The sequence below is a fragment of the Podarcis raffonei genome, chromosome 10, assembly GCF_027172205.1.
Source record: "Podarcis raffonei isolate rPodRaf1 chromosome 10, rPodRaf1.pri, whole genome shotgun sequence".
NCBI lineage: Eukaryota > Metazoa > Chordata > Lepidosauria > Squamata > Lacertidae > Podarcis > Podarcis raffonei.
In genome coordinates, this window is record NC_070611.1 from 2,510,142 (window position 1) to 2,534,877 (window position 24,736).

The 24,736-nt window shown below is 44.9% G+C and overlaps 1 protein-coding gene across 13 annotated transcripts in view; it reads right to left on the minus strand.

Moving 5' to 3' along the window:
• FRMD4A (FERM domain containing 4A) overlaps positions 1-24,736 on the minus strand; it is a 464,351-nt gene that overhangs the window by 120,058 nt on the left and 319,557 nt on the right. For 11 of the 13 annotated variants that reach the window (XM_053406326.1, XM_053406327.1, XM_053406332.1 and 8 more), the window contains 3 exons: positions 22,194-22,288; positions 16,482-16,574; positions 706-790 (listed from right to left, as the gene is read on the minus strand). In XM_053406326.1, the coding sequence (XP_053262301.1) occupies positions 706-790; positions 16,482-16,574; positions 22,194-22,288 (273 nt within the window). Of the gene's footprint in view, positions 1-705; positions 791-16,481; positions 16,575-17,241; positions 17,380-22,193; positions 22,289-24,736 lie in introns of those variants that run through there. The other 2 variants (XM_053406335.1, XM_053406331.1) reach the window with 2 other exon arrangements.

Consider the following 24,736-nt stretch of genomic DNA (forward strand, 5'->3'; position numbering starts at 1 on the left):
GCCCAGTCCTCACACGCAACTCAGAGGCAAGGGTGCCCTCTTCTGATGGATGCCTTCAAAGGAATTCTAACAACTCACAACAGTGCTAAATCCCTCATTTAGCAACCATCTTGACATCCCACTTCAAACAAACAAAAGGGATTTATTCACACTCAGAAAACTGGAGATCTTGAAAGTATGGAGTCCAGACGTCTGCACTGCTGAGAGTACATACTCTTCCTGAACCAATAGAATTGTTTCTTACAGATTAGCTCATATGATCAAGAATATGACTGCCATCTGGCAATCCAAGGAGATGGTGTTTTCTCCTTACCTAGAAAACAATACTTCTCCAAATTAGAAGTGGTTTGTTACTATGATTGTTAGCTTAGGGAGAGGCAGCATCCCTCAGAGTTAACAGATGTCTGAGATGCAGGTGTTTATAATTATAATATATAATATTATAATTATAATATAATATAATATAATATAATATAATATAATATAATATAATATTAATTTATTATTTATACCCTGCCCATCAGGCTGGGTTTCCCCAACCACTCTGGGAGGCTCCCACAGGTAAAGGCAGGCAGGCAGGCAGATATATATATATAGGCAGAGAATCACAGATAGCCAAAGGAGGTACAAACTGGCAGTGCTTATTTTTAAAGAAAGGTTGAATTACAATGGCAGCGACATGAAGAAAAAGTGTCAAGGCCTTACCTTGTAAATACAGGACTTGGCATTCAAGAAAAACAACTCAATGGTAGCATTATCCTTTAGGTAGGATATGCTTTCAATGTAGAACCTAGAAATGAAATGGAGAAGTCATATAAACACAGGAAAGAAATTGCAGCCACTGAATAAATAGGACCCTGTACAATTTTTTTATTATGTGAAAAAATGTGCTCAGAGGAGCCTTGGGGGCTGAGAGAGAGGAATTCTCCTTTTTCTGTTTTAGTTTTAGAGATTGTGTTATGACTCTTGGAAAGATTTGTGTGCCTCTTAAGACATGATCATTCAGAAATGCTGCATGTGTAAATCCCAGCCAATAGGAAAGGCATTAATGCTTGTTTTATTTCACAGGTTGATTTATAGCTCTATAAATATTTTCGGCTGGGATGGTTTTCTTTTTCCTCTGTCCTTGACAATTGTGCTGCTTTGCTTCTTAAGAAATGGTTTCATCCTAGCTTGGGAGTAACTGATTTTGAAATGGCCTTTTTTGCTGGGGGGGCAATGAAGGGGAGAAGTGACCCCTGAATCTAGATTTAAAATGAAAACAGCTGGAAGTCTGTACCTGGAGTGCTGAATCTGTGGAATTCCACAACATCATGGGAATGCTGCACAGAAACAAATGCTGCTCACATGAACCTGTATGTAGCTCTGGGAAAGAGCTAGTGCAGTGAGGTGGCTGTGAGCCTTAGGTATGAAACAGCCATGTCAAAATCTCACCTCTGACCTAGGGAGGGGGAGCAATGTGGTTCAGGTTGCATTTTAACGCAAACCTATCTAATCTGCACCTCCTGAAACAAATACGTCAAACAAAACAGCTATCCTTCAAAAGTCACCTTTCTCTGAATTTTGTGATGCAGTTCTTCAACCAACAAATGGGAACCAAAATGCATGTATTAGAGCAATGTGCATATAAATGAAAATAACATGGGAAAATGCATTTTATTAGAGAAAATGGCTTGCAAAAATGTATTCAACAAATTTCTACACAAAAATGTGTACATTAGAAGAAATGAATGCTAACATGATGGTGAATTTTCATGAGGGTTCTTTTTTTAAAAAAAACTGCAAATTGAAGAAGAAATATGGTGAGCTGAACTTCCGACCAGAAAAGCAAGAAACTGAAATGAACAGATCTGCCTGCCCATACTCTCCCATGAACTGGCTAGCCATCACCCGCATCTTGGGAATATTCTATATCAGGGCTCCCAATTAGGGGTCTGGGGACCCTGGGGGCCCACGGAACTCACCCATGGGGTCTGTGGCCCCATCCCATGCCTCCCTCCCAACTATTATTTTGTCATTTTTGCATGGTAATATCACAAATTTTATTGTCTGTTTTAGCACTGTGCGGTTTTTCAGTATATGTAGCAATATATTGTTCCTCTCGTGAGGGAGAGCAGGGCAGCTGAATTCAAGGCATTGCCAATATTGCACGATGATCTCAGCCGATAATGCTGCTGGTCTGAGCTGCCTTCCCTCACGCGGAGAGAGAACAGGGCAGCTGAACGCCCTCACTTCAAGGCACCTGGTGCTACCTTCCCCTGGCACGGAGGCAGTGCAGCCTTTATCAGCCCGCAGGAAAGCAGCAGCCACAGAGGACGTGCCTCTTCACTAGCTGCTGCTACTGCTGGCTGCAGCCCCCATCCCATCCCCTCCCACTCAAACCAGGCGGTGGAGGGGTTCTGCCTCCCCCCCTTCACCCACCCACCTGATCTCTGGGCGGTTCCTTCCCTCATCTCCACACCTGATCTCCAATTTCAAACATCATGATATATTGGAATATTGTGAGGATTAACTGCTGATTTATCACAATGTTGAAAATGAGATGTTGCTCAGCCCTAGTCTGTTTTCTGGTATACCTAAAATCCTTTGCTTATTAGGGGCTACCCCACATTTTGTTCAAAAAATTGCTTTGCAGATAACCACCATAGAGTTATCAACATTTGCAAAAGTAAGGGGGGCCGTGGCTCGACTTTTGAAAAATAGGGGGTCCTCAGTAATTAGCTAATTGGGAACCACTGATCTATATAGATGCTCTACAAAAATGTCAAGGATTGCCATGGTTGTGGCAAACAGTAGTTGATGGTGGCGATTCATTAAGCTTTCTAGTCATTTGTTACACATTTAAAACATAAGCGCAAGTGAAATATGTTATAATAGAAACACGTTTGAAATACCATATTTTTCTGTGTATTAGACAAGGTTTTTTGACTCAAAAATCATGTCAAAAAACTTGGGTCGTCCTATACACGGAAAGAGGTGGGGGGGAGCTGTGCACCGCCATGCCGCTGCAGGAGGCATGCGTTCTAGGGAGTGTTTCCTGCAGTGGCGTGGAGGGGAAGCCGCCAGCCAGCTGGTTGGTGCCCGTGCTCTAGGGAGCTTTCCCGCCTGCAGCTCCCCCCCCAAAAAAGCTCAGCAACTTTGGGCCATCTTCCCTCATTTTCTTTAAATTTAGTCCCCCAAAATATACACGGAAAAATACGGCACTTGATATACAAGACAGTATAGGAGCCAACTCCTAGGGGCTGTGGTCCCTTCGCCCCCCCAAATATTTGAGGAGGCCAGCCCCCCCCTAAGTTGATGAACATTGCCATTCAAATGGTGTGCATGAGTGTGACTTGTGATCGATTATGCCGGATGCGGCTTACCTGTCCCCATATTTTATTCAAGTTGGCACCCCTGCAAGATGGTAAGGCACAAAAAGGACCCCACCTTGTCCCAACCCACAACTATGCCTTCATCTGATAGTTTTTGTAAATGCTCCCACCACATCTAGCAGGTGTTATTTATTTTTTTGCTTTGACTTGTATTCCGCTTTTAAGCCAAGGTTTGTTAACAACAGAATCTAGTGCAAACCACCTGCAGATGGTCATTATTTTGCAGGAAGGATTCAAGTGCATACTGGGAAATTTATGTTTGCACCATTAAAGTGGATTAAAGGGCTGTGTTGCCCAAGCACAACAAATCCACTTTCAAAAGGAATTGGGGCAATGCTACAGCATAGATTTAAAGCATGTCCAACACACATTTAATGCACATAACTTCCTCTGAAGAATCATAGGAACCGTAGTTTGTTAAGGGTGCTGGGAACTGTAGCTTTGTGAAGTGAAAAAGACTGCCCAGGTTTCTTTGCAGGAAGCCATGTACTTTCAATAGGCATTAGATGTGTTTCCATACTTTTTGCAGTTTGGAAACAGATGAAGAAATGAGTTGAAAAGTGTGGGATGAATGAATTACTAACAGTATAAACTGTTATAAAGGTATAAACAGCCTTCAAGCAAATCAGGACAATTTTTTTATATAACCAACCCACCCTGCAAACAAAGGAAAAAAATGCTCAATAAAGACCAATATGGTTTAACCTGCTGCATAAGCTTTGTGCAAGCAAATCAGGATGACTGCTCAATAAGTACATCTGGAGGGGTTCATAGTAAAACAAAATATGGAAATAAGAGAAAACTTGCAGTGATCTTTCTCAACATACCTCCTAATCTTTCTCATGGATTCTTAGACATACTAGACCACTTATTCTTTTTACAGAGCTGCTTAGGGTCACCAGATCACAACCCAAATAAGTCTCCAACCCCCTTATAGGCATCGTGTTGCCAGCTTCTCCCACACTGTTCCCTCCTTGGTTCCAGCACCCATCCAGCCCCTTTCCCCACCTGCTAAAACAAAGAGAACTCTCCCTCTGCTAAATCACAGCAGGCAAGGTGCCGGGGAAGAAGCCAAAGCCCTGGTCCCAGCCTCCTCCATAACTGCAGGACAGCAGTCAGGGAAGCAGAAGACTCCCTGAGCACAACGTGTGCTTTTTCTTCCGCATGTTGTTGTTGTTGTTTAGTCGTTTAGTCGTGTCCGACTCTTCGTGACCCCATGGACCAGAGCACGCCAGGCACCTCTGTCCTCCACTACCTCCCGCAGTTTGGTCAAACTCATGCTGGCAACCTCGAAAACACTATCCAACCATCTCGTCCTCTGTTGCCCCCTTCTCCTTGTGCCCTCCATCTTTCCCAGCATCAGTGTCTTCTCCAGGGAGTCTTCTCTTCTCATGAGGTGGCCAAAGTACTGGAGCCTCAGCTTCACGATCTGTCCTTCCAGTGAGCACTCAGGGCTGATTTCCTTAAGAATGGATGCGTTTGATCTTCTTGCAGTCCATGGGACTCTCAAGAGTCTTCTCCAGCACCATAATTCAAAAGCATCAATTCTTCAGCGATCAGCCTTCTTTATGGTCCAGCTCTCACTTCCATACATCACTACTGGGAAAACCATGGCTTTAACTATACGGACCTTTGTTGGCAAGGTGACGTCTCTACTTCTCAAGATGCTGTCTAGGCCTGTCATTGCCCTTCTCCCAAGAAGCAGGCGTCTTTTAATTTCGTGGCTGCTGTCACCATCTGCAGTGATCATGGAGCCCAAGAAAGTAAAATCTCTCACTGCCTCCATTTCTTCCCCTTCTATTTGCCAGGAGGTGATGGGACCAGTGGCCATGATCTTCGTTTTTTTGATGTTGAGCTTCAGACCATATTTTGCACTCTCCTCTTTCACCCTCATTAAAAGGTTCTTTAATTCCTCCTCACTTTCTGCCATCAAGGTTGTGTCATCTGCATATCTGAGGTTGTTGATATTTCTTCCGGCAATCTTAATTCCAGCTTGGGATTCATCCAGCCCAGCCTTTCGCATGATGTAATCTGCGTATAAATTAAATAAGCAGGGAGACAAAATACAGCCTTGTCGTACGCCTTTCCCAATTTTGAACCAATCAGTTGTTCCATATCCAGTTCTAACTGTAGCTTCTTGTCCCACATAGAGATTTCTCAGGAGACAGATGAGGTGATCAGGCACTCCCATTTCTTTAAGAACTTGCCATAGTTTGCTGTGGTCGACACAGTCAAATGCTTTTGCATAGTCAATGAAGCAGAAGTAGATGTCTTTCTGGAACTCTCTAGCTTTCTCCATAATCCAGCGCATGTTTGCAATTTGGTCTCTGGTTCCTCTGCCTCTTCTAAATCCAGCTTGCACTTCTGGGAGTTCAATCCACATACTGTTTGAGCCTTCCTTGTAGAATTTTAAGCATAACCTTGCTAGCGTGTGAAATGAGTGCAATTGTGCGGTAGTTGGAGCATTCTTTGGCACTGCCCTTCTTTGGGATTGGGATGTAGACTGATCTTCTCCAATCTTCTGGCCACTGCTGAGTTTTCCAAATTTGCTGGCATATTGAGTGTAGCACCTTAACAGCATCATCTTTTAAAATTTTAAATAGTTCAGCTGGAATACCATCACTTCCACTGGCCTTGTTATTTGCAGTGCTTTCTAAGGCCCATTTGACTTCACTTTCCAGGATGTCTGGCTCAAGGTCAGCAACCACACTACCTGGGGTGTACGAGACATCCATATCTTTCTGGTATAATTCCTCTGTGTATTCTTGCCACCTCTTCTTGATGTCTTCTGCTTCTGTTAGGTCCTTACCACTTTTGTCCTTTATTATGGTAATCTTTGTACAAAATGTTCCTTTCATATCTCCAATTTTCTTGAACAGATCTCTGGTTCTTCCCATTCTGTTGTTTTCCTCTATTTTTTTGCATTGCTCGTTTAAGAAGGCCTTCTTGTCTCTCCTTGCTATTCTTTGGAAATCTGCATTCAATTTCCTGTATCTTTCACTATCTCCCTCGCATTTTGCTTGCCTTCTCTCCTCCGCTATTTGTAAGGCCTCGTTGGACAGCCACTTTGCTTTCTTGCATTTCCTTTTCATTGGGATGGTTTTCATTGCTGCCTCCTGTACAATGTTACGAGCCTCCATCCATAGTTCTTCAGGCACTGTGTCCACCAAATCTAAATCCTTAAACCTGTTCCTCACTTCCACTGTGTATTCATAAGGGATTTGACTTGTAAAGAAGCTGGTAAAATGTGGTCTTGACTATGCTACCACTCAGTGGATTTGTAACTGGCTGACTGACCGAACCCAAAGGGTGCTCATCAATGGTTCCTCTTCATCCTGGAGAAGAGTGACTAGTGGGGTGCCACAGGGTTCTGTCTTGGGCCTGGTCTTATTCAACATCTTTATCAACGACTTGGATGATGGACTCAAGGGCATCCTGATCAAATTTGCAGATGACACCAAACTGGGAGGGGTGGCTAACACCCCAGAGGACAGGATCACACTTCAAAATGACCTTGACAGATTAGAGAACTGGGCCAAAACAAACAAGATGAATTTTAACAGGGAGAAATGTAAAGTATTGCACTTGGGGGAAAAAAATGAGAGGCACAAATACAAGATGGGTGACACCTGGCTTGAGAGCAGTACATGTGAAAAGGATCTAGGCGTCTTGGTTGACCACAAACTTGACATGAGCCAACAGTGTGACGCGGCAGCTAAAAAAGCCAATGCAATTCTGGGCTGCATCAATAGGAGTATAGCATCTAGATCAAGGGAAGTAATAGTGCCGCTGTATTCTGCTCTGGTCAGACCTCACCTGGAGTACTGTGTCCAGTTCAAGAAGGACACTGACAAACTGGAACGTGTCCAGAGGAGGGCAACCAAAATGGTCAAAGGCCTGGAAACGATGCCTTATGAGGAACAGCTAAGGGAGCTGGGCATGTTTAGCCTGGAGAAGAGGAGGCTAAGGGGTGATATGATAGCCATGTTCAAATATATAAAAGGATGTCACATAGAGGAGGGAGAAAGGTTTTTTTCTGCTGCTCCAGAGAAGCGGACACGGAGCAATGGATCCAAACTACAAGAAAGAAGATTCCACCTAAACATTAGGAAGAACTTCCTGACGGTAAGAGCTGTTTGACAGTGGAATTTGCTGCCAAGGAGTGTGGTGGAGTCTCCTTCTTTGGAGGTCTTTAAGCAGAGGCTTGACAACCATATGTCAGGAGTGCTCTGATGGTGTTTCCTGCTTGGCAGGGGGTTGGACTCGATGGCCCTTGTGGTTTCTTCCAACTCTATGATTCTATGATTCTATGATTTTATGACTTAGATTGTATCTTACCGGCCCAGTGGTTTTTCCTACTTTCTTCAGTTCAAGCTTGAATTTTGCTATAAGAAGCTGATGATCTGAGCCACAGTCAGCTCCAGGTCTTGTTTTTGCTGACTGTATAGAGCTTCTCCATCTTTGGCTGCAGAGAATATAATCAATCTGATTTCGATGTTGCCCATCTGGTGATGTCCATGTGTAGAGTCGTCTCTTGTGTTGTTGGAAAAGCGTGTTTGTGATGACCAGCTTGTTCTCTTGACAGAACTCTATTAGCCTTTGCCCTGCTTCGTTTTGATCTCCAAGGCCACACTTGCCAGTTGTTCCTTTTATCTCTTGCCTCCCTACTTTAGCATTCCAATCCCCTATAATGAGAAGAACATCCTTCTTTGGTGTCACTTCTATAAGGTGTTGTAAGTCTTCATAGAATTGGTCAATTTCAGTTTCTTCAGCACCAGTGGTTGGTGCATAAACTTGGATTACTGTGATGTTAAAAGGTCTGCCTTGGATTCATATCGAGATCATTCTATCATTTTTGAGATTGCATCCCAGTACAGCTTTCGCCACTCTTTTGTTGACTATGAGGGCCACTCCATTTCTTTTACGGGTTTCTTGCCCACAGTAGTAGATGTGATGGTCATCCAAACTGAATTCGCCCATTCCCGTCCATTTTAGTTCACTGATGCCCAGGATGTCAATATTTATTCTTGCCATCTCATTTTTGACCACCTCCAACTTACCCAGGTTCATGGTTCTTACATTCCAGGTTCCTATGCAATATTTTTCTTTACAGCATTGGACTTTCCTTTCGCTTCCAGGCATATCCGCAACTGAGCGTCCTTTTGGCTTTGGCCCAGCCGTTTCATCAGCTCTGGATCTACTTGTACTTGCCCTCCGCTCTTCCCCAGTAGCATGTTGGACGCCTTCTGACCTGAGGGGCTCATCTTCCAGCGTCATAACTTTTATATGCCTGTTGTCTTTGTCCATGGAGTTTTCTTGGCAAGGATACTGGAGTGGCTTGCCGGTTCCTCCTCCAGGTGGATCACGTTTGGTCAAAACTCTCCACTATGACCTGTTCATCTTGTGTGCCCTGCTCGGCGTAGTTCATAGCTTCTCCGAGTTCTTCAAGCCCCTTCGCCATGGCAAGGCAGTGATCCATGAAGGGGTTCTTCCGCATGAGAAGTAGGTTATTCACACACAAACACGCACACACACACACACACACACACACACACGCATGCACCTACCTGACAGAAACGAGAGCTCTGTTGCATAGGGGCCTGAGCACAAGTGATGAAGCGCTTAGTTCAGATTTCACCCGGGAGGCCATCCTACCAAGGAGCCTCGGGAAAGCCTTTCCTTGGCTCCCTCTTGCTTCGGTGTGGTGAGATTATGCTGCTCTGCCTTCTAAGCCTATGGCAGTGCATGGTGACAAGCCCAGCAGCTCTCCCTGGACTTCAGAGCTGGATGTGAGAATTACATTCACAACGGCTGTGCATTTCAACCTCTCATTGGAATGTTTCAAATATGCTTCTTACAAACTAGATATCAGCTTGAAAAGAAAAGGAAGGAAGGAGTGCAGATTTGTCCAGCGGCACCTGACCCTGCTTACAGGTGTGAGCTGAAAAAAGACGACGCTCCTGTGGGACACCAGAGGGCAGCATCGCATTTCTTAAACCTACAGTGGAAGCCCGGCTGATGCTCTGAGCAACTCATACAAGACGCTCAGATAAAAAAAGGAGGAAACTCGAAGAAGCACAGGGCTTTTTTTCAGCCAGAACTCAGTACTGGCACCTTTCAGGTAGGCGCCATTGCCATTCTAAGAGAATGAGGGAGGCATTCATGGTGAGTTCTGGCACCTTTTTCCCTAGAAAAACACCACTAAACAAGCATATATCCCCCTGTAGTGAAGAGCTCCGTTTCGTACAAAGATTGAGTTTGACCAAACTGCGGGAGGCAGTGGAGGACAGAAGTGCCTGGCGTGCTCTGGTCCATGGGGTCACGAAGAGTCGGACACAACTAAACGACTAAACGACAACAACAGTGAAGAGCTCCACATGATATTTAGGACCTACAAAGAAAACCTCATTCTCCAAAGATCTGCAGTGCACATTGTATGTTGGGAAGTTCTTCAAAAATGTGTGTCAATATTAAAACAACAGGAACAACCAAGGGAAAGAATTTTCTTCATTTAAAAGGGGCTGGAGCCTTCTAGAGGATCTTTGTAGAAAAGTCTTCTATTGTTTGCTTAGAAAACTGGAAGTTTCATTTATTCACTGTGAATTTATAGCTGGAGATGTAAGAACTTTAGAGATGTAGCAGTAGTACAATGGTTTTCTATTTTGCCTGGCAAGAGTTAATAGTTACCTAGGTATTAGCATAAATAGTATTTCCATAAGCTCAGTAATGTGACCCCTTTTCATGGAAGTGCTAACTTCCGTTAGTGAAATTTATAGTATGGCAACTTTGTTTTCAGGAAAGGCATTGAAAACATGAATTTCAGCACCTCCCCAGTTTCAAATTTTCCATCCCCACCGCAGACATTCATTTTCGCCATCTGCGCATGTCAGAAACTTACACTAAAAGCACTGGAAATACATCTGAACCTTGTTATGCTTGTTGGTGTAAGGTCTTCTGAGAAAGCATCTCTCAGTTCTGAGACCAGAAGCCTGCTCAACATAAGCCACTCAGTTAATCACTAACAGCTTTGGGTTTTTCATTGCATCCTGTGTTCTCTGCCACATCTACAGTCAAAGGTATTAGTCACGGCATTCAAGATTGTAAAGACTAAGGCAATCTATATTAATTTCCAAGCAGCCTAAACAGAACAGAAAGAGCTATTCCTTCAGTTGTGACACACGAGAAAAGTAAAGGCTGAAACAGGAGGCAATTTCCTGACAACAGTATCCCTGCTGGCATTTTGACAGAAAAGTTGCCTTGCTAAATAAGATGGCCTTCATTGCGGAATTCCCAGTTCTCGCTTACACTGTCTTTGCCTGCATCTCCTTCCATCCCTAAATGATCGCTTCCCTAATCCCTTCCCTGGAATCCTCTTCCAGCTCTTCCTTCTGGGGCAAAGGTCTCAGCTCAGCCCAGGCTTGCACTGGACTACTTTGCCAGTGACTCTTCTGTGGATCCTGCCCACTACTAACACCCTGGAGGCAGGATCCCTTAAGCAATTCCTTCTTTGCAAATTCTGATATGAACTGCCCTGACCCTGCCTCCTCAGCTAACATGGAGATCAGAAGGCAGTTATCTTGGGTGTGTGTGGGTGTGTGTGGGTGTGTGTGTGTGGTACTTCCCTGAATTTTGCAGCATAGTTTTTTTCCTCAAAATACATACACAAACATGCATTTTAGGATATAATATGTTTAGAAATGTGTACTTTGAGAGGAAAAATGCATTTGAATATAGCTTTCCTTGTGATTTTTTAAAAAACACATATTTTTTATTGAAAAACATTTATAAACTAATGGAAAATATTTTAAAATCTGTAAGATTAATATGGAAATGGGACAGAACAGACTTATGAAAAAAACTGACTCAGGTGAGGAACAGCCTGATCTAGTTCTCCCTCCCTGGAGATAGCTTGAAAACTGGGCTATCCTAACTTGGGTTGCAGGAGCTGAATATAGAAGCCCCCACAATTGCTGCTCCCCACTATCACAATAAAGATTGTGTACATTATATAGACAGCAGGCCCAGTGGATAAAACCTATCTGCCATTTCATTCCCATATGCTGCTGCTGGACAAAATGCAAAGAGCTTGTGGCCGCTTTCCCATCTAACGTTCATTGTAAATCATTAAAAGCATATGCCTTAGCTTGGCCAGGGTGGGGGGGGGCGCTGAAAAAGAAAGAAAGAGTCAAACAGTTCCATTGCTGATCTGTTGTCAGCTGGAAAGGAATAAGAAAAGCAACAGAAGCCTCCCCCTCTGAGAGCAGGACTATTTCTATTGATTTTCACATCTAGTGTATCCGTCTTCAGAGGCCAAGGAGAGTGGGATCCCTCCAGGTGCGTCCCATTCTCATTTTATTCCAGAACACCAGCAATCAGAACTAATGATGGGCAATTTAGCTTTGGTATGCACATCTCTCGCCAGCTTGCATCTCCTCTTCTGTGTGTGTGTGTGTGATTTCCTATTCCAAAGCTGAACACAACCCTACTAAAGGGAGAGGGGGATTTTCACTCCCAAGCAGGTGCGCAGCCTGGGAGTCATTTTGGACTCACAGCTGTCCATGGAAATGCATGTTAATTCTGTGTCTAGGGCGGCTGTCTACCAGCTCCACCTGCCTGCTCACTGTCTCGCCAGAGTGGTGCATGCTCTGGTTATCTCCCGCTTGGACTACTGCAGTGCGCTCTATGTGGGGCTACCTTTGAAGGTGACTCAGAAACTACAACTAATCCAGAATGCGACAGCTAGACTGGTGACTGGGAGTGGCTGCCGGGACCACATAACACGGGTCCTGAAAGGCTTCCCTTGGCTCCCAGACGTTTCCGAGCACAATTCAAAGTGTTGGTGCTGACCTTTAAAGCCCTAAATGGCCTCAGCCCAGTATACTTGAAGGAGCGTCTCCACCCCCATGCCTTCTGGCGGTTCCCTCCCTGCGAGAAGTGAAGCTACAGGGAAGCAGGCAGAGAGCCTTCTCGGTAGTCATGCCCACCCTGTGGAACATCCTCTCATCAGATGTCAAGGAAATAAAGAACTATCTGACTTATAGAAGACATCTGATGGCAGCCCTGTTTAGGGAAGTTTTATGTTTTACTGTGTTTGGTGTTTTAATTTGCTAGAAGCCTCCAAGAATGTGTGGGACAACCCAGTCAGATGAACAGTACAGTAATAGTAATAGTAATAGTAATAGTAATAGTAATAGTAATAGTAATAATAATAATAATAATAATAATAATAATAGCTTTTCCCAGGGAAAAAACCCAATTGCCATTTGCTCCAATTCAGTGATAAAACACTCAGAGAAAGTGCTGGGACAAAAAACCAAACCTGCTTGGACATGGCATTTTAAAGCCCAGACCTGTGCCTAGAAAGTCAGTGCAAAAGGAAGTCTGGATGAGTCCTAAAATGAGAAAAAAGTCTCTTGTAATTGAGCTACATGATAATAGGGTCTAGGTCACTATGCTCCTCCCACACCCCACCATTCCTGTTTCTGGAGATACCTGCATATCTTCTGGAGATAGCAGCATACCTAGCGTACCTAGCTATAGTGCCTAGTTGCAGAAGTGAGGGCTGGAAGTGCAGACAGAGCCTCGTTATCTGAATTACGCCAGCTAAATATTTGCTTTGGACTCGGAGCTTTGTTGTCATTATTTGTAATAGGTGTGGAACCATTTCGTTACACTGCAGTCCATGTTACCCAGAACTGTTCTCACTTGTTCCGCTGAAGGTTTTAATGATTCCCTCCTCCCGGACTTCTATGTGCAACTTTTGTGGGTGATTACCAGATCAAGTATAGAGGCTGTTTCTAACAAAGAGGTTTCTTTCACAATATAAGAAGTCTCTGAAAGCTTATTTCAGAACTTTCAGCAATGTGAACAGAGCAATTTATTTTGGTTATAGTGAGAGTGAATCATCGCCCTTTTTACTGAGTAGCTGCATGGGAATATTCCAAGGAAAGCTGGACTTGAAGGAACATTTGGCTTAGATAAATGAGCAAGACATATTGCAAGTTGCTGTTGGCATCTGTCTGCCTCGAGAGACAATGGAGTGCACCTCCAGGGGTAAAGTATTAGTGGAAATAAAATTACAATGGTTTTTTGAAAAAGATACAGCATATATTGTCTCTGTATTTGGAGACGGGCTGCAGCCCAGTGGAAGAGCACACGGAAGAAGCCTCCGGTTCAGTCTGTACCATCTCCAGGTAGAACTGGAAATGATTTCAGTCAGAAACCCAGGAGAGCTGCTACCATTCTGTATAACTAACTGAGTTAGGTAGCCTGATGGTCTGACACCTGCCTTTCCATCTCACAGTGATGTGATAAGAGGCAGCTAACATAACAAAAAAACACACCCTATAATATAATGAATGGAAAACAAAAATATAGTCAGAATAGCAGCAAAATTACAAAACAACAACAACCCTACAAAACGATTCATGGTGGCAGGGGGTGTGGAGTCAAGAAAATCACACAAAAATTCATCAAAAGTCATAGAACAGAAATGGAGAAAAAATGGATTTCCTGGGTCAGGGAGCTTCAAATCTTGAGCACTGTAACAAGGGGGGGGGGAGGCCCTTTCTTCTTGTACTAGTCAATTTTACATCAGACTGTACAACTGTACAAAAAAAGGCCTCACTGAACGTATTGGACAGGTAAACTTTTTAGGCTTCAAAGGGTAAGGACAGGCACTCTGAGGCCAGAAGCAAACAGGTACGCAGTGTCTTTGGTAAGAAAAAGGAGACAGGCTCCATTAAGAGTCATGCAGCTGCTCTTGGAACTGGCTGAAGAACAGTAGCTAGTTCCATGGTTATGGTGGTTCAACACTGATGCCCAGAAAACCAATCTCCAAATAATGATTTGGACACTGAAGATGCAGCAGGTATCCCCATCGCATCCACCTTCTCCTGCCCCGTTTTCTGCTTCCAGGATTCCCCTCTCCTTTCTGTGTTATGTGACAACTACTGTTTCCTGTGACACCCCAGCTGGGCAAACTGTGATCAGCTAGGCAAACTGTGATTTGCTTCCAGCCCATTCTTCAAATCAGTGGTTCAAAGTCGGTCTGGCAAACCAGTTTCAAGGAAATTCTGTTTGCAGTTCCCTTTAGGTCTCATGGCAACGTACGGCTGAAGGAAACCCAGAAAGAAAGGCAGAATCTGCCCATAATAGGGGAGGACAAGGAGGGAGTGTGTAAGCCTGCAGCACTTAAATAATGTTCAGGCATTTGTATGAATGTGTGAAGGGTTAGACAAGGGACGGAAACAGGGTCCCCAGGTGCCGTAGCTGCCCCTCAGATTTCCATGCAATAGGTGCAAAGGTCTGATTGGACACTCTCAGAAACCTTCCCCCAAGCAGAATAACCCTGGTTTAGCAGGGTTTCCAATCAGAGGGACAATGTCTAGGCACATGCCATCAAGCATACTCTAAAAACACATTCAACCTTTGCCAATATCACGTGACAAACTAATGAGAAGCTGGCATGTCTGAGGAGATACGGGGGGGGGGCCATGACTTGTGTGTGCACCCTTGCCTGCCATAGCTTCATGCATTCACACAATCACAGTCTACATATGTCTTCTTGCACTGAAATTTTCCATCACTAACTTTCTTTTGTCGTGTCACCCACAGGTCTTTTTCTGGTTCTCTCAACATAACTGCTGGCTCCCTTTTTCATTTTTTACTCCCAACATCATGGCTTCTTCCTGCGCTGATTTAATCCTTCACCTTCATTTTAAATGCTTCCCCAAAGCTCAACACTGCAAATAACACTTACTTTATCACGGCGTCTTTCCTTCCTGCTTCCCTAATATGTTATTCTCCTTGTTTGGGTTAGACTGCAAAAATTGTTTGGGTTTGAGGCTTATGTATGTCCATAAAGATACATGTCTCTGATGGTCAGTATACAAAAAACAACATTTTCATAATTAAACACCATTCAGCCTTCAACTCCTAATTCGTATCTGCTTTTCTAAAGTTCATAACTGCCTGTGCATCTCTCTGCAGTATAACGGAGGAATGACTATGCAGCTATGAACTGTGGAAGGAGAGATATAAATTAGGAGTTGAGGCATTTCCACATATGATATGTGCACAAACATATATTCTCATTTAACTATCTATGTCTTCTCTCTAAGAATCCTGGCATGTACAATGTACAATGAAGGGAACGTCAGCTTGTCTAAAGCCATCTAAAGCGTTTGAGGTGAGATCTGAACATGAACCTCAGCACCATCTGTGCCACCCTTCCTCCCAGGGCGGTTCACAACACAGTAAAATGCAACCACCACAAACATCCACAACTATGTATCTAAAAACCAAAGGACATAATGCAGCAGACAATGATACTAAAACTGTTGGGCTAGGGAATCCATTTATGTCCCCAAAGCCAGCACAAACCGATACATCTTCAGTTGATGCCTACAAGTGGTCAATGTGGAGACAAATATACTTCCCTGGGACGGGACTTCCACAATTGGGAAGCTGCCACTGAGGAGGTCCTCAGGACATATCCCAACCATCTTGAAGCTCGGGTTGTCCTGTTGTTCAGGGCTACGTACCTCAGTACCAACACCTGGGTTCTCACTGGCAGCCAGCACAAGGCTTTATTGTTTGGTGAAATGCCCTTTTGTAGCCTCAAACTTGCACAGGAAGCTCTCTTATTCTGAGTCAGTCCTACACTGACTGGCAACTCATTTCTGGGGTAGCTGCTGCTGTTCTGTCTACATGCTGGGGATTTGATGTGGGACCTTAAACATGCAAGGCACATGCCCTACCATAGAGCTGTGGCCCTTCCCCATTCTGTGCCCCAGTGATTTTCTGCAATGGGGACTTTTTGGGTCCTTACGTTTCTGTATGCTGCTCTGGTTCGCCAGAAGCGGCTTAGTCATGCTGGCCACATGACCTGGAAGCTGTCTGCGGACAAACATTGGCTCCCTTGGCCAGTAAAGCGAGATGAGTGCCACAACCCCGGAGTCATCTGTGACTGGACCTAATGGTCAGGGGTCCCTTTACACTTTACCATACCTTTTCTAAACAACACCACCTCTGAACTTACTACAAGAACAAAAATGCAAAAACATGCTGTGGTACATTCTGAGAGATGCCAAAACATATACTCACCTGACGCAAAAGTACAAAACAACCGGTCCCGACTTTTTGGGGAAGTCGTGTTCCAGCACCCTGCGGTCCAGCTGAAGCCAGTTCAGGTGGCCCCTGATGAAGGTAAGAGACAAAGGGATGGAAGTGAAACAAGAGGTTTCTTCCTCCTACCTACTTTGACTGAGACTGTAGATATAATAATGCAGCTGAGAAAGTGGCTTCTCTCACTTACTGTATTTGAGGAATACATACAACATTGCTGTGGGGATAGTAGGGCTGTCACTTCAGGCGTAAATGTTTAACATGTGAAGCTCACCTTGTCAGAGTGAGGACTGGAGATGTACAATGCAAAGAGGCAGAACCAAAGAGATAAGCGCTTTTGCCCTTTATTGCAGCCTTGCCACCCTTGGCATGACTATATAATGGAAAGTCTGTCAGGCTTTCCATTAAAAGTTGCTACTGCTAGGAGTTTATACAAGGTCTGTACTATTTCACTGCAGGCTAAAACACAGCCAAACAATGTCTCAGATATTTTATTTGCCACCCAGTATGTCTGAAACGGCCTTGCAAATAGAGCCTGCCAAGCTGCCTTTCAAGAGCTTTCAAAAACACAGCTGCTTCTCTCTCTCTCTCTCTCTCTCTCTCTCTCTCTCTCTCTCACACACACACACACACACACACACACACACACTGTAGTTACCGGTACTTCATGCTGCTCTCAGTTTGCTTTACACCATTTTCCCTTGTAAAGACTCATGGGTTCTGCACACCCAGTTCCAACCTGAGGCATCTTGTGGTGATCACAGATGTTGGGGAGTCTCAGAGGGTGGTGGCTTTTGGTCTCCTTACAGAGGCATCTTTGCATTGAGCCTTCCCACCATCTTTTCTGTTCACAGAGTGTCCCAATAACTAGCAAAAGCTGCTGACCAAAGAGCATAGCGGGACAAAAACAGCAAGTGAGAATGCCACATACAACAATGCCTCTCTCTCACCACTGACTCCAACCCAATTTATTCTCTTGCATTTATACCTCATGGCATTTACTGGGTGGAAAGACTATTCCTCTGCATATTTATGTATTGCAAATGAAGGACAATTAACTCTTTCTAGTCCATGGATCATGGGGAGCCTTCTCATTGCCAGGCTATTAACAACACACAATCATGGAAACAAAGAAGTTCTGGTGGGGAGACCCCATCAGTGCAATGGATACGTTTGGGACAGCTCTTCTGGCCAAGTGGCAGGGAAGAGTATGGCTGTGCCCCCACCAGGCCCCTTTGCTTGCAACCCTCGCTCTTGGGTTTCTGAGTTGAGAGGTTTTTGTTGTCACCTCTGTCTGCCATCATGAAACATTCTTTTAGATATTAGTACATTTTAACTCTCCTGCAGCATATACAGTATGCATTTTCTTTTCTTATGATTATGGAGTAGTTCTTTTAATTTCTGAGGCAGACTTAACTTCAAAAACACCACCAACATATTCACAAGTACCTCCTGCAGAGGCGCACAGGAACATGGCCAATTTGTTCTTACTTATCTGGGCACATCTGTGGCACAGACACACTCTTACTTTAACAGAAAGTGGGATATTAAACATTATCCATATGCAACCCCAACTCACCACAAATAAAGATAGTAGTTTATATGTGTTTTACTGTGCAGTTCTATGTATAACTGTAAAGGTTACTTCACTTTGAAAGGTGTTGTTAATATTGCCAGTACCGAAAAGGAGAGTGACATGCTCCTTGCCAAATGTTAAAAAATGGCAGCATTTGCCTTAATTATAAGTTCACCAATGGTTGTGATCTAGTCCTGAAAGTCCACTGATAGCATAGTCTATGATAGTCTATGATAACTTTGAACCAGGTTAACACCCATGTATACCAGGAACTCTCTGAAGACCACTGAGAAGGAGAATGGCTCTATGAAGAGCAGCCCAGGCCTCTGAGAGAGAAGCCTCACTGGGGTCCCATGCAGCCCCTCCAAGGTTATTTGTTTTCCTTGAGACGCTCACTGCAGAAGCCACAGATTACAGAGGATGCTCAATGGTGCCACACAATAGACAACATCCTTTCTTTAGATGGTGATGGGGGGTGGAGTTTGGGCAGTCATTAGGCCCTCCCAGGTCCCATGCAGCCTCATCCCAGCTACCTCAGCTCTGGGGAGCATGTGGACCTCCAAATGTTGTTGTGCTCCAACTCCTCTCAGCCCTGGCCAGCCCAGCATGGTCAATAGTCAAGGATGAGAGAGGTGGTAGCCTAGCAAACTTTGGAGAGGCTACACGTTCCTCATCCCTGCGCTACTGACTGTCTCTGTTTCCAGTGCCAGGTGGCCGGCTGCTGCAACTCATTCCCAGCAGGCTCTGCATAATGACTGGCAAGCCGGGACAAAGAATGATACTACACAACCTAAATTTGCAGAGGAGCAGACCCCCCCCCCCGCAACCTGCTGCATACCTCTTTTGGATATAGCCTGACCCTAAAGATCATACTGTGAAATGTTTCTAAGATCTTTCAAACATGAAGATTCTTCTTTTCACTTTCATAGCATGGCAATCTCATTCTGGTCACGCAGTATGAAGTAATGACCCGATATCACCAAAAGGAGCTATTAAGTCACCAACACAAAGGTTGTTCCCATTGATTTTCCATTCAGGTTGTCATGAGGCAGCGCAACTAATGAATGGAAATCCCCAGTACAAATCATTTCTAAATAAATTACACCTGTAGAGATTTTCCTCTGGAGTCAAAGAATTACTTTCATACGACATAGTTTAGGGCTGCTCTCACAAGCCTCCCCCTTTGTTTAAACACTCAACCTATACCAGTAAAAGTGGGTTTTTTCCAGGTTCTCAATGGGTTCATATTTGTTTTTTAAATAAAAACTAGTTGGTGGACCCAATGTTATTTTTCTAGAAAACGAGGTGCCAGAACTCACCATGAATGCCTCTCTTGTCCTTTATAACAGCAATGGCGCCCACCTGAGAGGTGCCGGAACTGAGTTCTGGCAAGTCCCAGCTGAAAAAAAGGCCTAGTTGATTTATATTTTAATTAAAAATACCACAGTATTTTGACAGAGAGGTCCTTGGAGCATTTTTCATTGACAGCAATTTTGCTTGTGGAGGTAGCCTTTTCTGGAGAGCTGCACTCCTTCTGAGGGAGCAGGGGGTGCCCCGAGGGGTGCTCCTGGAAACATCTTTGCCCACAGAGACCCAAGTGGCCTCCACAGCAAAGGCCTCATCACCAGCTGGACAGATGTGACTTGTCTACTGTGAGTCATGTGTTGGTGACCTCATGTTTATCTTAATGCAAAGCTTTCTATACAGCTGGCCCAGAGGCTTAAGCTAGTGCAGAATGACTTAGCTCTGCTTGTGAATGATGCCCCTTATCCAACACATATCCTGCCAGGGCAACCAGTCCTAAGGAATTGGCACTTGTACGTGGGTGGCACTGTGGGTTAAACCACAGAGCCTAGGACTTGCCAATCAGAAGGTCGGCGGTTCGAATCCCCGCCCGCGATGGGGTGAGCTCCTGTTCCTCGGTCCCTGCTCCTGCCAACCTAGCAGTTCAAAAGCACGTCAAAGTGCAAGTAGATAAATAGGAACCGCTCTGGCAGGAAGGTAAATGGTGTTTCCGTGCGCTGCTCTCGTTTCACCAGAAGCGGCTTAGTCATGCTGGTCACATGACCCAGAAGCTGTCTGCGGATGAACACCAGCTCCCTCAGCCAGTAAAGCGAGATGAGCGCTGCAACCCCAGAGTCGGTCACGACTGGACCTAATGGGGACTGGGGGTCCCTTTACCTTTTTACCTATTAATCATTGGGTCCCTTTTAAGGCCTTGCTACTTACAGAAGCTGCTACTTACAGAAGCTGTAATTGGTTTTGTAGTTATAAACCACTTAGAAGCCGATTTGACCACTTCCCAGCCCACAGCTCCTAAAAGAGCTTCTCCATACAAAAAATATATGTAAAGTTCTTTCTTGATGCCAAAGTGCAATCAATGCCAGCAGTGCTGGAGCTGTTCTTGGTGGACTTTACCTGAGAAGACTGTGATATTTTACCATGGAGATAAATTGGTTAAACATTTTGAAGATACTAATTGAATATTGATTATTTTCCAGCATCTCCTGGGCTCCTTTTGTTCTAGTCACTGCATGATAAATGGTTAACTAGATCAGACTCTGTCCTCTTAAGATCCTTACATTCTAAAGGTAGTTACAGTTGCATGTAAAAAACAGATAGAAACAGGAAGCAGATTTCCATTTTTCTTGACGCAACAATTTGTATTTCAGTTTCACCTGGCAGTCCATTGGGTGCACATGATTACAACTTCTACAATTTCATCATTTATCCACATGCTTGCAGTAAAATTTAAATGAACCCTTCAATAAATTGTGTCAGGTTTCTATACCTCATGGTTGCAGGGACACTTTGAACAGTGTCTATAGAAATCAGACTTGCTGTAAGATAGCAAGGGGCTGACCAGGGACCAACAACAAGATTGGCAGAAGTCTTCAGGTGATGGAGCTGCTCTTGTCCTAGGAGGTGGGGCTACCTGCCCTTCTCTCCTTATTATTATTATTTATTGAATTTATATACCACCCTATACATGGGGGTCACAGGGGAGTTCACAGAATAAAATCAAGATATAAAACCACAAAATACCTAATACAAATAAAAACAACAACCCAACAGCGCCCCCCAAAAAACACATTTTAAAAGGGCATAGGATATAAATCGGATCAACCAAAAGCCTGGTTAAAAAGGAATGTTTTTGCCTGGCACCTAAAGGTGTATGATGAAGGCACCAGGCAAACTTCCCTGGGAACAGCATTCCACAGACGGGGAGCCACTGCAGACAGGTCTGTTCTCGTGTTGCCACCCCCCAGACCTCTCAAGGCACACAGAGGAGGGTCTCAGAGGATGATCTCAGGGTCTGGGTAGGTTCATATGGAAAGAGGTGGTCCTTGAGGTATTACGGTCCTGAGCAATTTAAGACTTTATAGGCCAAAACCAGCACTTTGAATTGGGCCCAGAAACTAATTGGTAGCCAGTGCAGTCGGACCAGGATCAGTGTAATATGCTCAAACCGTCTTACTATGGTGAGCAACCTGGCCACTGAATTCTGCACCAGCAGAAGTTTCGAACCCTCTTCAGAGCTAGCCCTATGTATAACACATTGCAGTAATCTAACCTTGAGGTTACCAGAGCATGGACAACAGTAGTTAGGCTATCCCTGTCCAGACAGGGGCGTAGTTGGGCCCAGCTGAAGTTGATGGAAGGCACTCAGGGCCACTGAGGCCACCTGAGCCTCAAGCAACAGCAAAGGATCCAGGAGGACCCCCAAGCTATGAACCTGCTCCTTCAGGGGAAGTGTAACCCCAACAAGAGCAGGTGACCTCTCACCCATCTGGTCTAGGGAACCATCCACTAACAGTGCCTCAGTCTTATCTGGATTGAACTTCAGTCTGTTGGCTCTTATCCATTACCGAGGCAAGTTACTGGTCCAGCACTTCCACTGCCTCACTTGCAGATGTAAAGGAGAAAAAGAGCTGAGTGACATCAGCATACTGCTGACAACGAACTCCGAACCTCCGGATAAACCCACCCAGTGGTTTCATGTAGATGTTAAACAACGGGGGATAGGACTGAGCCCTGCGGAACCTCACATTGAAGGTCTTGCCCATTTCTTCCAAGAATTAGGAACCTTTGTGCTCTGATCCTGAAACACTTACGTCTCATCTGTGAAGGCAATCCCGAAGTATTCCTTCTCTTTCAGGTTGAAATGAGATGCCACCAGGTCTAGCAGCTCCTTGGCCAAAAGCTTTGGCTGCAAAGAAAAGAAGAAGAAAAACACATGCTCAGCTAGAATGCATTAGGTTGGAAAGATACAAACAAAGGAAAGATACAGAAGATGCAAACAGGAGGAAGCTTGTTGTGTCTCTTGAAAGAGTTCAGTGATGACTTCAAAAGCCACGTGCACAGTGACAACATGCAGCTAGAGCTCCTGACGAAGGCCAGCTGAGCCAGGCTCCATACAAATTCAGATATTGCAGCATTGTGCTCTGCACCTGGCAATGCCTGGTAGCTACAGCTCTGCTGCAATCCACATCCTTCTGTAAATAACCAATTATGCTGCACAGGCAGAAGGACTGGCACCAGCATTTAAGCTTGCATATACACACAACTCCCTAAGTGGAGTGTATGTGCTTGGACTACAGGCTCTCCTCTTGATCAGCTGCATGAATGCAGTCCGATAATCCTTTGTCAGCTGAGCTCAGTGGTAGAAGCAGTCACTGTAGCCTCACACAATTGATCGCATTGTGCAAAGGAGATCCTTATCAAGCCACATCTCACAGTTCACCAGTTTTCTTTTCTCCTATAGCTTTCACCAGGCTGGAATGAGGTGGGATAAGCAGGGCTGGCTCAAGACATTTTGCTGCCTGAGGCAGAGGACAGGATGGCAGCCTCCCCCGAGATACATACAGAAACCAATTGGATTGGTGGTTGAATCCGATTGCTGCTTTACGCTGCCTCATTGTAGGGCCGGTCCTGAGCACAAGAGAGGTCAACATCAGCAACATCTGGAGGGCCACAGGTTCCCCACCCTGATTTATAGCATACATGGCAAGTTGCAGAAACAGAACCATTAGAGGTAGCAGGAATCGTAGGTCTTCTGTCCTCGTCAAAGGCAGAATTCTGTATTCCAAACATTTGCCCACTCCTCTGTAAAACTTAGCTGAAGTGAGCAAAGTCTATAGCACTGTAGAACAAAGTATATAGATGAATGTTATATTTAATATAGTATTACACATTCTGGGGCACAGCCATTTGACACAGAGTCCTAGCAAGGCCTATAGGGTCCCACGAATAATAATTAGCACTTAGATAGTGCCTTACTGTAGTGAACAGTAAAGAACCACTCACTAGGTCAGTGAGTAAGAAATGACTCCAGATGACTGGACAGGGTAAGCTTGGCAAAAGCCTCCTTCTTCCCACTTATATAACTTATGTAGGTCTGGGCAGTTTAAGAGAACATAACACTTGTGTGTAGAGTGTGAAGCACTTCCTGATTTGCAGTTCAATATGCAATCTTACACATGCTCAATCCAGGAATAATCTCACTGAACTCAGCAGGACTTGGTTCCAAATAAACATACCAAGAATCAACCTGGTGTCCAGTCACTACACCACAGAGGCTCAGCTAATCTCCATCGTCACTTAACTTTAGCATACTATGCTTTAGAAGGTTCGAAGCACACACCCCCTTATATTAATTTAGCCCCCCCTTACAACAACTCTGTAAGGTAGATTAGAACAGGTGGTAGTGGTGAGGGTGGGATTTTAGACTCAAAGAAAATGGCTTGTCTCAGGGCACTTTCTGAATTCATGGCAGGGAGGAGGGACTTCCTAGCTCACAGCTCAGTCTCTTAAGAACTACACTACAATAGCATAAGATACTTCACACGATTTAGCCCCTAAGAAATAGCAAACCCAATAAATGCAAAGTACTGCTTGTTGTTTCTGTGGCAAGGATACTCCAATCACAAAATATGCAGAGATACTATAGATCCCAGTGCGATAGGGTTCTCCCACCTCCCCGCCTTTTGTTTCCCCTGTTTTCTACCATCTGCAGTTTTGTAACAAAACACTCTTGGCTACAAAGCCACTTCCGGCCTGCCCAGGAGGTGGGGTTGCGGGCTTCACGCCCACCCCACGTGAGCGGGGGCTGGTTCCAGCCCCCGCAAGAGCAGGGGAATCCCAGCCGGGTCTGCCCCCCCAGCCAGCCAATCAGCTGGCTGGGGGGCGTGGCCTGCCCTATTTAGGGCCGGCGCGGAGGGGGCTCGCCCTCTTTTCGCCGGCTCGCCCTCACGTTTTCCCACCCTCCCTCCCTTTAACTAGGCTTAGGTAGGTCTTTGACTTTGCTATGGACTTCGGTCTGTCGCCGCAAGGGGCATGGTAGGAATTTTTCCCAATTGGCAATTTCTGGCCTTTTGGTTTTTCGCCTACCTCGTAGCAACTCGTCACAACTTCTCGGCATTGGCGGTAGGCATTGGTAAGAAGGGGTTAAGAGGACGTGTGGGGGGGGAGGAACGCCATACCTCCCCCCAGTGAGCAAAGGGTGGTCCGTTAAAGGACTCCGGGGGGCGTGGCCCTGTCCGAAGCCTATGGAGGTGTGGGCCAAAGGCACGCCCCAAAGCAGTGAGCCAGGGGAGCTCCTAGTCGACGTGCCTCGGCAGGAGACTCCCCCGATATAGTGTTAACCCTTCCCCGTGTC